Source organism: Leptonotus elevatus, chromosome 16, assembly GCF_054856555.1.
Source record: "Leptonotus elevatus isolate MCC_2025b chromosome 16, RoL_Lele_1.0, whole genome shotgun sequence".
NCBI lineage: Eukaryota > Metazoa > Chordata > Actinopteri > Syngnathiformes > Syngnathidae > Leptonotus > Leptonotus elevatus.
The window spans coordinates 10,481,449-10,498,226 of NC_141254.1; the positions used below are offsets into that span (position 1 = coordinate 10,481,449).

The window sequence follows — 16,778 nt, forward strand, 5'->3', positions numbered from 1 at the left end:
CACCTGTTTGAGAGTACGCTCCATGTCGATGCCCTGGTTCCACGGGGCGGCGGGGTTGGCCAGGCAGTCGCCGGCGTTCCCCCGTCGGGAAATGTCCACTTTCTGCCTGCGCAGGTTCCGGAAGGCCTCCGCCATCACCATCACGCCGTCGTACGTCAACGCCGAAGTGTACTGGAAGGTTGGATGAAGCCATGCTTCAATTTTGCAATTTGAAAATCCACATTCCGAGAAGAGAATATCATGTGCTGATGCATTTCTTTGTGTGTGGGAACATTTGATCACATTTGAACATTTTGAAGCAGAAGCAGGTGATGTGACATTATCAGCCCCCTCTTATTGTTCCTTGCCTGAAGGCTGTGTGACTATTTGCATTTACCTCTTATGAGCCATCCATAACACCTCCCCCGACTAATTGAGGGGACTGAAGAAATGGTGCAAAGACGGAGAGTGAGTGTTTAGCCCAAGCGGCGAGCGAACAGTTCGGCTTTAATCATCCCGACTAGCGGGAGTTCATCAGCTTGGCTTCCGGCTGCCGCTGACTCCTTTTCATTAGCCCGCAGCTCGCCGCCACATTATTGTTCTCCGAGCGCGCCCGTTGCCCTCGTCCTCTTCGTCACTCTGACGAGAAGCCCACAGTGTCTACTCACATACGCCACACACAGATCTTTTTATTCGAGGGGAGGCCTTTAGTTGAACAAACACATTTTTTACTATATTAAGTACTGTAATATTGTTATATATCTACTTATAGTACACTACTTTATATTCTATATAGTGTGAAATACTAGCAAAGAAAATCGTATTTATTAATCACTAATTATATTGTAAATGTATTATTATTATTTATTTATCTATTTATGTACCAAATTTCTTTTAGTTTTGACCTTTTATTGGATCCTTTGTAAGTGTGATGATGATACCAATAAATATTTTACTTATGGTTATATTCAAACTAGAGGCATCAAAATGAGTGAGTTAAATTTGAGTTAATTTAAAGTTCCTTTCATGCAACAATTTTTTTTAAATTAATGACCGCCCCTTGGGAAAGCCTGTACTGTGGGAATTCCAGTCGCAATGCAGCAGACACGTCCATGTCAAAATTTTGAGTAATCAATTTAATAATAATGCATATATTTGTGGAGACTGTATTTAAAAATGTGCAGAAGTTACTTCATGTTAAAGATTAGTTAGCTCTTAATATCAAAAGAAAAATGCACTGAGATGTCGCCAATGTCTTAGAAATACAATTATGCCATCTAGTGGCAAAAAAATGACCGTATCGATGAAAATACTGTATCAATGACTAAAAGATGCAGCTATATGTCTATTTAAAATGTTTCCTTTTATGTTAACAAGAGAATAAAAAATATTTTATTGTACATTTTATTGTACATTTAGAACAGATATAAAATTTGCAATATATCGTGAGTTAACTATTTAAGTCATGCAATTAATTACGATTAAAACAATTAATTGCCTGACACCCCTAATTCAAACATAGTATAACTTCCCTTATATTGGCTGAACGAGGGTTATAGCACCCCCTGTTGCTTTGTTTGTGTTTGTTTTAAATGCATGTGTCGACCTCACAGTGCAAAACAACCTTGTAAAAATAAATAAATAAATAAAACACACTGCCGTCTGCACGGATGCGAGCAGATTTCCAGGAGCGAGAGCAATTTACTGAGAAACTCTGGTAAGATAACACACACACACATACACATAGTTGTGCGATATTGCTCCACGGTGTAAACTTTTAATTGAAGCGCCCTATCCATCAGACACACACATGCATAAGCTTGACTCACACTCTTTCCACACCACTGCAGCTGCTTCATAAATAAAATAATGATAGAAAAGATTTGCTCCAGGCGGGCGTTTTCTGACCGCCTTCTTGCCCCTGTGCCATTTGCTATCGGTGCGACAAAAAAAAAAGAAAGAAAGAAAAAAAGTAAAGTGGGTCATTCTGTCACATCGCAGCAGATGACGGGGCTGGATGAATCAAAGCCGACCATGGTGGGATGAACAGGCTACTGAATGCTTTGCATTTTCCTGTTTGGTTACAAACATTTACATACAAATGTGCTAACGTGAAATAAATATCATGACACAAATTTGTTATTGTAGTGAGAAATGACTTATCGTGGGCAAAATGACACGATATTATCGGAGCAATATATCGACATAGCTACCACAGCCAAATTATTGTGATACTATTCTTATTCTGGCTAAAATGTGTTGATATTATTATTGTATTTTCATCGTGGGCAAAATATTATGATATTCTCGGAATTGAGGGAATACTCCAATATCGTAATTGCTAATGGCTAAACTATCACAATAGTATTGTTATAACGGCTACAATATCGACTGTTGTAGACAAAATATTGCAATACGTTATCGAAGAAAAATATCAGAGTAAAATATCAGAATATCGTAATTACTTTGACGGCTAAATTATCAGAATACTATTGTTATTATGGCTAAAATATAGACTGCTATCATCAACAAAATAAATATCGTGAAAGTTTCGTTATCAGAGTGAAATATCAAGCAAAATGTGATACTTTCATTATCGGAGTGACATATCGGAATATCGTAATTACCATGGCGGCTAAATGATCGCATTACTATTATTACGGCCAAATTATCAACTCTTATTGTAGATGGAATATCACGATACTTGTATATAAAATATCAAGCCAGATGTAGTACACTAACATCGTCGACACATGCTTCACCTTGGGCGGCGCATCGGAGCCCGGGTACTCCCTCTGATCCAGTTTGTTCCAGCGCTGCATCAGTTTGATGACCATGGGATTGCTGAAGTCCACCAGCTGGAAGCCCGTCACGTTGGAACCGCCATGCATGAAGCGCTCCAGATTGATGTCCTTGAAACCCTTGAGGGGAAGACGAGCACAAAGACTCGTCACGAGAGTAATCGTAGATGGAGAGCGGGTGATGATTGCCTGGATTTCTTTTAACCTTTAAAAACCACCGTGACTGAATATTGCACAAAATGATGCCCTGGTTCCACAGTTGTGACTGAAATAACTTGGAATAAAATTGACTTGAGGTTTCATTCAGGATAATGGAGAAATAGTCCGTGTTTCACAGCAGGTGAGCTAAAATGAAATCCAGACTATGATTTGCAGCCTCACTTCACTCCTCCCATCCCAAGGCAGCTACATGGTTAGCATAACGCGTTCACACTGGAGTACTGCTAAAAACAAAATGTTAATGGTTTGATGTATTTTTATTTTTGGGGGGGAATGCATAACCAATCAAATGAGAGGACATTAAGTCGAAAGCGTTCCAAAACCTTCTTGTGATAAATTAAGAAATAATAAGTATCCAGGTCCAGAAAGTAAAAACCCTGCCACAGTTTGGCTTTAGCCCCTCGTGTTAGCTAGCTAGCTCCCCAGGTGCTTGTTTACCTGCTAGCTAGCTAGCTAGCACGAGGGGCTAAAGCCAAACTGTGGCAGGGTCTTTACTTTCTGGACCTGGATTTGCCATCTATGAAATTAGAGGCATAAGATGCTGCTGAAAAATCGTTAATCTCGAACTGCACAAAGAAGACAAGTCATACAGTTCTTATCATTTGTTCTTACCAGGTTGGCCATGATGTAGTGGTAGCCTTTGACATGTTTCCCCACGCTGACGATCTGCAGGGAGACGGACGGGGGAAGAAAAAGCGCGTTGTTAAAATTGACAGCGTGACATCATCGCACGCTAATTGCGTTAAGCCATGCGTGTGACGGCCGGGCGAGCGTGTCCGGACGTAAATACTTTCAGACAATGCTCGCTGTGACGCACACACACACAAGCTACGTGTTGATAAAAACTGATTTTGAAAGCTGACATCTGCCGGAAAATCCCACTGGACAACCACTTACTGAGAGTGTGAACTAAGCAGGGGGGGGGGGGTGAAACAATTTAGATCTCTCCAGAGAGCTTGCAAGGATAATAATATTACGATAAAAATCTAACATCTTCAAAGGGCGACTGTAGAAGAAAGTGTGACAAGTTGTGTTATTTCGGAAATATCACATTTATAGTTAATACTGTATAAGGATATTCAAAATACCATCTGGTTACAAATGCAATGCAGGTATTATTGTCACACAGGGAAAATGATCAGTGCTCGCATATTTTGACCAGACACAGTGTTGGTGGTAAACCGGGAGCGCTGGTTACGTTCAAAGAAGACAACATTTTTGCCAACATTATGTTTGTATCTCTGCCGCGGGATCTTATGACTTTTACCACATAAAAGTGGTGATTTTTCGAACATGTTCCTTGTTCCTTGCCCTAACCATAATCTTAAACTTCAAAAACATTCATCAGTCGTTTGAGCTTTTTCTATGTACGCTGAGATTTCCTACTACGCGCGTTTGTCATTGAATGCACCGAGAGTCCATTGCAGAATACGAGCGTGTTCTTGCTTTTCTTTTGTTTATCTGCGATAAATATTATTTTTCTTGTTACAAAACCTTGTTTCTAAAACTCAAAAACTAATTGAAAAACATGCGTACCCGCAGCCTCCCAGAGTGCGTGGCGAGATGATTCACTCCTCAATACGATTAGTGCGGTTTAGGAATCAGCCGTGACAGGAAAGTTAACTTATTACCTTTGGTTATTAGTTTTTTGGTAAAGACGTGTGTTACTTTTTCGGCAGGCTTCGAAGCACAAGCACGCTGCTAGCAATAACGCTACATGGCTATTAGCATGGGGCAAATGCGAACCAAAATGATTAAACGGGTTTTAAAAGTCGCTTTACGGGCTCCGGGTGCCGTCGGTGCAGGCGGCGTGGGTTCACTTACCCGCCCGGGAGACCATGTTTATGTGTGTGCGTGAGTGAGTAAATAGAAAGTTTTTTTGTTTTTGTTTTCTCAATGGGCAGTGCAACGTCTTGTGCAGCGGGTGTAAAAATCGCTAAACAGCCACTAACTATGGCCAGCAGATGGCAGCATTGTATCTCTTTTCAATGTTCTGAGCTCGGAGTATGCAATTGCAGTGAAACATGGCAGATAGATGACGTGGCGATCAAAGCCTTTGTCACATTAAATCTAATTCACAGAGCGTCACTAAACAAAAAATATTAGTGTGTCAAAGTCAAAAAGCTCGTTTTCTCCTTATTTCAATTTTCGCTCGATGTCACTCAAATGAGCTATTTTCAAATGGTGATTACTAAAGAACGGAATAAGGTAGAAGCATACTTTTTTTTCCTAATGAATGAATGGAACGCGATCTTTGTGCATGTTCATGTAGTCAGAGTACACAATATTCAGTTTGCCTTGAAAGATGAGTTAAAATGCTCGAAATCGGCTGGCATTATCGTTTTTTGGGGGGGATAACGTGTGGCAGTAAAAGAGTTAATTAATTGATTCCATATCGCGACAGCCCTAATTGTATCGTGATACATGTTGTAACGTGAGGTTGTCGGCAATACCCAGCCCTAATAAATACAAACGATATTCCAAATTGATGTTCGGTAAAACATTCCGTTGTGATTTTGAAGTCAAATGTGTTCAGTTCGACATATGCTGCAGTTCGGGAAGGGGGGGGTGGGTGTGGCCAAAGAGCCCCTATGTGCGTGAAGCATAAATGCTTTGGCAGATGTCAAGAGCGGAGATTGGGTGAATAATTAAACAGACACCAGTTGCCCCTGCGGAAAGATGTGAGGAAGACGAGCGCACGGGGAGAGGAAGGTGCGCCTGTTTACGCCAAAGTAGAACACGGCTCCAGATCACAACAGGCTGCTCTCCACTTGCAATCTTTTCCTATTAGCCCGCTCAAAGGCCGCCCGACGAACATCCATGAGCTGATTAAAGGAAAACACACTGGATGAATCGAATGAGAACGACATTAACGTAACCTCTCCATTAGCCGTTAAAAGCACCAAATTGCAATTGAGAAAAAAAAATTGGTAAACAGAAGTTAGTCTTGTGGCCAAATAATATCGTGACCTGTTCCAGCATGTTCTGCAGCCTTTCGGCCTCGAGGTCGATGACAAACTTCTTCTCCTGCCGCCGGTCCAGGTCTTCCAGGAGCCGTCGGTAGTTGGCGTCGTTGAAGTTTTCCACGCAGATGGCGCTCACCTGCCAGTTGTTCTGCCCCGCCCTCTCCATGATGGCCTGCAGAATGGCGTACCCTGATGCGGTTGGACGAGACACAAAAGGGAGAGTTTTTTAATTATTATCTTTATTGACATGTCCACCCATTTTGGAAGCTCTACTGAAGAAATTCTCCTAAAATGGCGGCTTCAAACCAAAATGGCTGACTTGGACTCCATGGACTTTTTTGTGCGCTGTTATAATAGACATGTACAACCAATTTCGTGTTGATGGGATAAACTGGGGCTGATGTTTTATTTTTAAACTTTCGAGGGTGCCCTATAGGAGAAATTTGACCAAATGCCTGCTTAAAACCAAAATGGCTGACTCCATGTTCAATTTCAAGCATTGATCCTTCTTGAGACTTTTTCATGTATTGTGTTATGATATGATCGTGTTGATTGGTGAATCTTGAGTCTGGGGATTCATTTTTATTTATTTATTTATTTATTTACTTACTTTCGAGAGAGCCCTACTGAATAAAATGGCTGCTTCAAAACAAAAACATCAACTTCCTGTACAATTTCATACATGGGACCTTGAGACTTTTTTGTGCGTCCTTTTATGATGTCCACCCAATTTAGTGGCAATCAGTGAAACTGGTGCTGGGGGCTAAATATTTTTGTAACTTTCCAAGGGTTGCTACTTAGTGAATTCCGGGGCTTTATACCAACAACAATTTTTTTTTACAAGCAAGCACAAAAATTGGTGTCTTATGGAGACTGTTGAGGTCCCCAGAAAGGCAGTCCACTTGTCGAAACAATATTAAATAAAGTGATTCCAAGAGGGCCTCCACAATGAAATGCAATAATATTAATGCATGAGGACATATTGGCCAACTGTGCAATGCTTTCCATGCACATGTTATGGTCAGGGGGCGGCCGCGTTGTCAAGTCGCTGTGAAAAGAAGACAGGTGACTGCGGCGAGCTGCGAGGTTGGCTGTTCACCGGCAGGAACAGATGTCCCCTTTAAACGGCCCCTCCTGGTGGCCATCACAATCTGGCAAGCCGTCTCCCTTTGCTACCAATTAGTGGCTTAACCTGCACTTTGGCAACCCGGCTCATCACCCCACCACCCCCATACATCCAGCCCCCCCCCCCCCCCCCCAACTCTTCCTCCTTCCCACCTGCACTTCTTCAAATCCTACTATAACCCGCTAGGGAGAAGATGGTGCAGAGGAAGACTGCACACATACTGTATGCAAACAAGTCACAATATTAGGTACACCTGCACCTGTCTTATTATATCCCAAACAAGAGCAGCCAAAGGGAGTGATGTTTAAAATCCCGTATTTCCTCAAATAGACATAGTTTTTTTAAACGACTAAAGATTTTCCGTAGTCGAGGATTATAATGTGAAAATGTAATTTTTTTTCACCACACTAGTGTTCCCCAACCGGCTTAACTCAAAGACTTTTTGAATGCAAACATGTCCATGCATGGGTGAGAGTGCATAAATATGAGCAGGTGTTGGATGAGAATAGCGGCTAGCTTTGCTAGCTTCAGCTATAAAGGCAGTGGCAGAAAGTGAATTTTCCATCTTGGTCTTCTTCTTTTGCAATTCGGACAGCTAGCGAGCTAAATGCGCTCGGTGTAGCGGGTCGGCCGATTACCGGCTGATAAATGTGCTACCTCGAGGCAGGGAATCAGCGTTGGTGGGCCACAGGCGAACGCGCCGATTCACGTAGCTTCGATTCCAAATCTGCATGTGCTGCATGTGTCGTCTCCTTCTCACATTGAGTGCTTTTAGATGGCAGATAGGGAATATTATGCTTTCCAGAAAAAGAGCCATCCATCACAACATGTGCAAGCGGCCGCTAGCCGGGTAAGAAAGATCGTCTTGTTTACAGCCCGACTCGCCTGTCCTCATTTTTCACATGCTCGTTTCTTCACTTCTTTTTTTTTTTAATGCCTTTTTTTTCTCTACATGTCCACTACCAAAGTAAAAAGAATCTTCCAGGTTCAAACGGTCATCATTATAACCATTTTCCTCTGGACAGTTTTTACTCCTGTAGTGCAAGTGTCAAAATAAGTTGATAAAAACTGATTTGGAGCATTTTTGTTTTTTTTAAGGAAATGCCACATTTACATGACTGAAAGTTCATTCATACTTCAAAATTTCAAGAAACTCATTTGCCTCATACCCTCTCGAACAGATACGTATCAAATCAAATCGTAATCCCACTGGATCGAATCGAACCGTCCTTCAATCATATCACAACCACGTATCGAGATCGTCTTTTACAGATGGTAGGTATGGTTTAAAATTTATACTAGTAAGATATCTGACAGCACAACATGAAATCACCATTCTATTGTTGAAACAAATGTCCGGTTCATTAAAAAGGACAAGACAAAACGAAAAGGAGAACTTTGGACATCAGTTTCCCATGTCAATACCACTGCCACGTACCCGTCTTCGGTTTCGCTTCCATGTTTGGTCGAAACGCAAAACGTAGCTATAGATCGATCAAAGGTTGCCCGTGTCAGGGCTGCATCAATTCCTCAGTCCTTGCAAGGACAATTTGTAGTACATAGCGTGCGTTTCAGTGAGCATCTAAAGCAGTGGTTCTCAAACTTTTTACACCAAATACTACCTCAGGAAATATTGCTCTCAAAGTAACGTGATATCTATATTTTGTATATTTGAACCTTTCTTGTGTTTGATCCGCTTTGTCGAGTGGGTGGAATGGCTTTTCAATGCTGTCAAGCGTGAAAGTAAGAACAAAACAGCAGGGGGGTGGCAGTGTGTGTGTGTGTGTGGGGGGGGGGGATATAAATGCGACTCCATCCCGACACTGTCCTTCCTCCAACCCCCCCCCCCCCCCCCCCCCCACACACACACACACACATACACTGCAGAGAGGATGAAAAAGGTCTGAATGCCTTCTGGAAAAATGTGAAAAGTGAGATGTAGAGATGTGATCCAGCCTTGTAATGGAAATGTGACACTATTGACTCTCTCTAGTGTACATGAAGTGCGGCAGAAGCAAAAGATTGGAAGTGAGACAATCAAAAGGCAAAGAAAAGTCCCCCGAAAGGCAGAATAGGAAACCGCCGACGTGACTTCAGGTGCCGGAGTGTGTGGCGGTGGGGGTGGTGGGGGGTGGGAACACTCGCTTGCAACATTTGGACCAGGAGCTGCACTGCGATATTGATCGGCCTTCTCCACCCCGCGGCATGCTGCGGACAAAGTAGCGCCAGTATTTTACGGCGTGGTGTGTGCAATTTCAGGGGCAGCAGCCGTACAGGAAATGAGCAAGTATTAATCAAATGGCCCTACACGATGGTGATAACGCCATTTACAGCAATCCGCTTCAATTGTTTGGGATGCAATGACTCCTTTTAAACAGGAGAGACTTTTCTCATTCAGTCCAATACAAAAGCGTGTAAAAAGAGTTTAGTTGCTGTACTTGAAAATAAATGTCCTCTTCATTGTGCATAAAATGTGAATGTGTGGTCAATCTTTTACCATGACTTTATCCAAACATAAAGATAAAAGGAATATTTTGCAATTTAGGGTTGTTTGTCCCTTGAGTATACTAACATCCACAGTTTAAAGTGATTAGCATTTGGGAGAAAAAAATCTCCAGGTTTAGGAAGAAACCCCACTGTGAAACTTACCTCGATCAGTGTCGTAGAGAAAGACAAACTTGTTCCAGTCGTAGTGGTCCAGCAGGGACAAGAGCGCCCCCCGGATGGACGGCCGAAGTTGCAGGGTGAACTGGCTCTCGCCCTCGGTGGGGAAGCTGGGAGTGATGAGGGAGATGTGCAGGGCGCTGCAGAAGGACGTCAACGTGTGCACCGAGCGCTTGTCGTAGAGGCCGAAGATGGCGAAGACACCTCGGGAGTACTGGGAGCAAACTGTGGAACAACAGAGTGATGTATTACTAGATAAAAAAAAAATGAATTGTAGTTATTCAAATTTTATTTTGACTAAAAGTTGTCATCATATCACAGAAACAATCAGCGCACCGCTGTAGACCTCATTTAAGACCATAGCTAAGGATGAATTTGGGCAATTGGATCTTCTGTGTCTGGTGTATATCATAGACTGCTACATTAGCTTAATGCTAACTAGCCGCAGACTAGTTATTAGTATTGAAAACAACCTTCTGTTTCGATTTAATTATAACTGTTTAGATTTAGTCATAACGGTGTAAACTCAGTAAAGATTGATGAGTGAAGATTCGTCCTTCTACTTATCTGGGAAAAGGAATGTGTTGGGAGGTTTCCTGTGTATATCTGAGGATGTGTATGTTTAAGTGCTGTCAAAGTCTTATCTGCTTCCTCCCTATGCCTGACATTATTCACAGGATTGGGGGCAGCAGAGGGAGGGACTTTTAGAATGAATGAACTATATCAGCGTTTGCAAGGGGGAGGAGCGTTACACACGAGGAAGAACAATGGCGGCGTTTGGCCCCTCTCTGTGTCATCAAAAGCTTTTGATAATAAAATGCTTCGAAGGAAACCTGATTCACAGATCTCAATTTTCATTCTGAAAAGAATTTTACGAACATGCGGAAAACTTAAAATGATCGTTTTCCAACAGTATTAATAGTTAAATACTGAACGAGCCTAACAAACATGCACAGAACAGAAACCCTAGATTGGATCGACTGTGCAGTATCTATATAACAATCTGTACCAAATCTAAATGAGCATTTGCCCATGCCCCACCCTTCCAATTGACACTGACGCTAGTTCCGGCATATAAATCTTTTTGTTTTGTTCAATTTCTACTTGAAGTGGCAATAAACAGCTTGAAGTAAGCACTTGGCCTCATTTTGAAGTATTATTCACAATCTGCCAATGCGGGAAGGTTTAAAGAAGCGCTGCCATTTAGCTAGCAGCAATTTTGTGTCCAGTGATTGTGCTTTATCTCACTTCAAACACGATGTAAGTAAATAAAACAGGAAGACTATTTTGTGCGCATAGTGTGAGTACTTTTGCCATCTCTGATTATATATCTCCCTTACAGAATTGTTAGCATTTATCCTGCTAATAATATAACAAAAACAAACGATGAAGAACAGCACAATAGCAAACCATTATCCTTTAATTCCTGTAAATGCGGCAACACATAGTAAACAAAGATCAGAACCCCGTTCAAAAAACCTACAGTCTGTCCTCCGCTTTCATCTGTGAAGCGCTGCGCTTCCCGAGAAGTTTTCTCCACACTAACAAAACCCATGAAAACAGCACAACAGCACGCAGGATGCGTCGTTACGTTGTTGGTCACGCTTTGAATTCACACAAAAGAACGACTACTGGACTGCTTAAGGGAGATCTCATTATGGAAAGACTCTGGTTGTCTACTATAATTGCCCAACGCAGAACAACACAACGGGAAGATAATGAGCATCGTCCTCCTCAGCCAACCTGCTGAAAGAAGCTCCAGAGGCTCCTTTAACTCCTTGTTTCAAACAAGAGGGTAAGTTATGCGTGATGTCAGCAAATTCCATGTTTTAGTTTGATTGCACATTCGTCCAAGTGTTATTAATGGTGCTCTTGCAAATGTGATATCAAATTGGAAGTATTGCTTCCTTGCTAAAGTGGACTTGATTACTCCAAGCATTTGATTCCGGTGGTAAACGCGCTAGCCGTGTCAGTCTTAGGTGAGCTATCAGTTAGCAAGGCTTCTAACGATACTTGTTAGAACAGAAGCGTAGCGGATTTGCCGCCACGGAGGTGATGATTACTGACTTAGGAGCGACACCGCAGCGTGTTTAGTCACAGCAGTAGCTAGCCAAAGCTTGTGCTACTTGTAGCTAGCGGGTTCGGCGTAAGTAGCATTGAGCTATTCGAGTTGTTGCCTCCAACTGCGGCATTACTCCACTTTAACGCATTTGCGTCAAGCCCAGTGACGTTTGTTTTAGGACCATCTTGGTGGTTAATTCTCAGTTTTGCAATTCAATGTGTTTTGATGTGGTGCAAATTGCTAATTTTGCCTCGCTAGCTGAGATGGGAAACCACTTATCGCATGCCTGGATTAAATAGTATTGATTTCCACAATGTTCCCATTTGAAATTAAACTTTGTTTTTAATCAACTGTAAAGACAAGTATCTACAAGTCTTTAGTCTGCCACTGAATATTCGATATTTCACTTTTCAAGGCTGAATGATTGCTGCTATTGGCTCCCAAAAGACACACAGACATTATATCTCACACCCATTGAGTTTGTGTTTTTTTTTTTGCGCAAGCGTGTACGTGTCCACATTGAGCGATGACGGCCCTCGGGAGCATTGGAGTCGCGGTCGAGAGCAGGTCCACTCGAGCAAGAAAGAAGGTTGAAAATCCTCACAGCCCACTGATGTCCTCTCTCGAGGCTTCGCACACACACACACACACACACACACACGCACGCACGAGTGAGAAAGGCCGCTTCAACAACAACACATCAGCATGCATGTATGGTAAACGGCTGGTGGCTGATCAAAAGATGACAAACTTTGTCTCTCCCTCCAGTGTTTGCCTCTTAATTGCCGTCTGTTTGTTTTATTCTCCACACCGTCAGACACCAAGATACACGACTGGCGGGGAACCGACGTCATTCATTTTTAACACTGCCACTGTTTATTACGTTGAGTCGCGTCCGGCCGTGGAGACTCGCAGCAGGCGTCAGTTTCCTACCGCAGCACCTCCAGCAGGGACAAGTAATAAAAGTGCAATAAATCAAATAATAAGTGAATGTAGGGAGTAAGTCAAATACGAGTCTTGGAAGTCACTCTGAAATGGCTGCTTCAAATTAAAATGGCTGACTCCTTGATCATTTTCAGGCATGGGTCCTTGAGACTTTTTTTTTTATGCGTTCCGTTATACCAGGCATGTTCACCCAAGTTGGTGATAATCAATGAAACAGGAGTCAAGTAATACACAAAATGCTAAATTTAAATCAATCCAATTCGTCGATTAATCTACTGAATAATCTATAGATTATTCAATACATAAATAAATTCTATAGTGACAGCACTGTAATCAGTGAAACTGATGTTGGGGCCCTCCAAAGCACGACGCCTGAATTTCCAAGGAAATGGCTACTTCAAATGAAAATGGCAAACTTCCTGTTCTTTGATTGTACAATTAAAACATCAGGGGTGGTCTTTTAATTATTCTGAGAGGTGACATTTGAGAAGTTACCCCCACCTCCCGCTGCCGCCGCATAAAAGAGACGAAAGACAATAGCGGGCGATCCATCAGTGTCACGGCGGCTCACACGCCGCGCACCGTTCTGACCTCGTGGGCGGTCCCACGGAATCCTGGACTGGTCCATTTAGTCCCATACCAGCGGTGACCCTGAAAGTGCATCCGCTGGCCTCACACTCCACTGCACAAATAGGTCACACACACATTGTGCAGCAGCTGATCAATGCTTCAGACTTGCACGCGTTGTGACACACAAACAGGACCTCAGCATGTCATTTCTGCGGGGTAAAAAAAAAACAGCTCCTTTTTTGTCTTCATCAAGCATCTATAAAAAAAACATCCAGCGAAGCCACGCTAATCTACTACTGAAGTGAGATAAAAGTGAGATAATCTTTTTTTTCTGTGCTCGCGCCTGTGTTGCCCGGCGGGACTTTGGAGGGCTTAACTGTTTTGTTGTCATGTGCTCGAGGTGTAATTGTGGAGACCTGGGCTAAAATGTATCAAATAAACCGCTAATTTAAAGTGAAAAATGTAACTCCGTCCATGGGCCAATCACAGAACACTACTTGGCAACAATTCACATTCACACCTATCTGCAATTTAGTCTTCATGTTGATGTTTTTGGAATGTGGGAGGAAGACAGCGTACCCGGAGAGTTAGTTCCATTTCCGTGGCGTACATTTACTCAAGTGGATGACTAATTGAGGTGTCCACAAGAGTTGGGGCCACCATTTAAGGGAGTATGCGATTAAGAATAGAATGACAGTTTTATGACGGCGAAAAAACGAGGTGTCTATTCAAGCCGAGATTTTTATTTTTCAAGTGAACGGCGCTCTTGACGGCTAATTGAGACCAATGAGGAGGCATAATAGCTGTGATAAACGTGTAGCGGTTGTAACTTATGTCTCTTATTTTATTGAAATCAACCACGATAGGCACATAACACTACCTTTTGACAAGGGAAAAACAAAGGGCAGCTAGCCTTGTGGCAGCTAGCATGAGAAGCTAAAGTAGCAGTCGACATCTTTGGTCAAGAGTTCCTTTCTTGGCGGCTAATGCAACAAGCTAACATTTATTCAAGTGGATGACTAATTGAGGTGTCCACACGCCTCTTATTATTTTTTATTGAAATCAACCACTTGTGTAATGGAAAGTACTTAACACTACTTTTTGACAAGTGACAAGAAAACGGCTGCTAGCCTGGCGGCAGCTAGCATGAGCAGCTACAGTAGCAGTCGAAATGTGTACTCAAGAGTTCCTTTCTTAGTCAGTACAAACCTCATTATCAATTGTCCTAGTATAATAGTAAATATAAAGCAATCACAATGATGGCAGGAAGCACAAGTGAAAAACAAAATGGTGGCTAACGCATCAGGCTAACTCATACGCAGACTCAGAAATCAATTCAAATGCACACATTTGGACAAACATATGTACACACAAAGTAGAGTAAATCAAAGGTTTGGGCAGTGTGACAAATGATTTATCCTTTCATGAATGCCAACTGAGAAAAGACATGAGAAAATACTTGTATGCTCCCTCTACAATATTTGTTCCATAATCCATCTTGAAAACACAGCACGGGACAAACACACGCTGTATGTCCGCCAGTGTACAAACATGTTAAACATCAAACCAGTCCGTGACTATTTCCCATCCAAACTGATAAAAGGTGGTGGCGGCGGCGGCGGCGGCGGCGGCGGCGGCGGCGGCGGCGGCGGCGTGTGCTCTCGCAACTGGATGCTCTGCCATGTCCAAACAAAACAATGGCTGTGTTAACAAACAACAACCAGCATGAAAATTTGTGTTAACCACACACGCACACCTATTGACCGTTTAAGCTTGTTCTAATTTATACTAGAGAGGGACACAAAAGTTTTCTCAGAGGAAATAATGTAAAGTCCAATACATGTATTGCAGGATACCTTGAGCCTATCGCTGTGGACTTTTTGGCAAGAGGCAGGGTACACCCTGGACTGGTCGCCAGCTAATCACAGGGCACATATAGACAAACTATTCGCACTCACAATCACACCTACAATTAGTTTTTTCAATGAAATTTGTCTCTGTAGTCAATTGAGTGTGATCTAATGGTTAGAAATGATGCGTTTAATGACAGCATTTCACATCACGAGACAAAGTGTAGAAAAATGTCTCGATCGACTCGAGAATGGAGCAGAGAGAGGGAAAAGAAAGCGCGAGTGGAGCCCCTTTGTGTATGGTAGGTCTCGGCGGAGTTTAAAATCAATGCTGCCCCCCATGTGGGAACCAGGAAAAGAATGCCAGCACTGACAAAATATAAAGACACTTGTATGATAGGCAGAATGCAGGAAAGGGTTTCAACATATATATGCTACTCCTTCTGTTACTATTCAATATTAACTCATTCACTGCCAGTGACGGCTATAGACGTTAAAAATTCATTTGAACTATTTCTATTAGTTTAACATTTTTCCCCATTTTTGTTAACAAGAGTATGAAAACCTAGAATTGTTTTATTGTACATTAAGAACAGATATACAATTTGTGATTAATCTCAGTTAACTACGAAGCCATGCGATTAATTATGATTAAAAAAAATTATCGCCAGACGCCCCTAATTTTTAATAATCTTTTCTTTTTCTTTTTTTGACTTCCTTTCGATGTCCATGTCTACCTGCCAAATCAAAACTCAACCAGCACACTGTGCTTAACTGTGTTCGGACCTCGGGCTTCCCACTGTTAGTTATTGAATTCCTTGAAAAAGCAACAGGACAGAGGGCATCACGTTGAGTCAGCTAGTTGAGTAAAGCCTGCAGAAGCACAATGTATGATATTACATCTCCGTACGTGCATGTGTGTGTGAGTGTGTGTCAGCTTGAATAAAGCATGTGGGGCACTCAAGTGCACGCATGTCTGCGTTTGTGCACATGCATTTACCTTGGGCATCACACACACACACACACACACACACACACACACACACACACACCCCCACACACACACACACACACACACACACACACACACACAGAGGGGAAATAAAGACAGAGAGGTGAGGGGGGGGGGGGTCCCACTGGACATCATGGCAACACATTTCCCCATAATGCATGAGGGCCAGTGATAGAGCACACACACATATTATATGAGAACACACACACACACGTGTATGGTGCACTTCTGTCAGCTTGATTTTGTCTCCCAGCGTGCCTTGGCTTTCAAAGTGAAGGCTCGGGGGGCAAGCGCGCTCATCATTTCCACACGAGGCCGTCTTCCAATCGGGCAGCCTGACACTGCATGTTGAAAAGCATTAGCGCTCGCCTCTTACACTGCACGTGGCCATAATATTATAAGGCCGCCATCCGCTCTAATTAAAGCACACTTCACCGTGAGTGCTGTTAAAATGACAGCAAAATGAATAAGGACGTGGCAAATACTGCTGTGTGCACATCGTGGCCGGGGGCGTCGATTTGCTCGACTATAGATGAGGGAGAGGCAGCTGTTATGCGCTTATTTATAATAATGTGAAATAATTC

The 16,778-nt window shown here is 42.6% G+C and overlaps 1 protein-coding gene across 5 annotated transcripts in view; it reads right to left on the reverse strand.

Annotated features, from left to right (window-relative positions):
- Positions 1 to 16,778, reverse strand: part of LOC147160677 (glutamate receptor 4) — a 112,125-nt gene that overhangs the window by 32,491 nt on the left and 62,856 nt on the right. For all 5 annotated transcript variants that reach the window (XR_015090408.1, XM_086057927.1, XM_086057928.1 and 2 more), the window contains 5 exons: positions 9,741 to 9,980; positions 5,970 to 6,154; positions 3,612 to 3,665; positions 2,742 to 2,900; positions 4 to 171 (listed from right to left, as the gene is read on the reverse strand). Coding sequence is in view for 4 of the 5 variants with exons in the window: in XM_086057927.1 (XP_085914053.1) it covers positions 4 to 171; positions 2,742 to 2,900; positions 3,612 to 3,665; positions 5,970 to 6,154; positions 9,741 to 9,980 (806 nt within the window). In the remaining variant the exon portion in view is untranslated. The remainder of the gene's footprint in view (positions 1 to 3; positions 172 to 2,741; positions 2,901 to 3,611; positions 3,666 to 5,969; positions 6,155 to 9,740; positions 9,981 to 16,778) is intronic.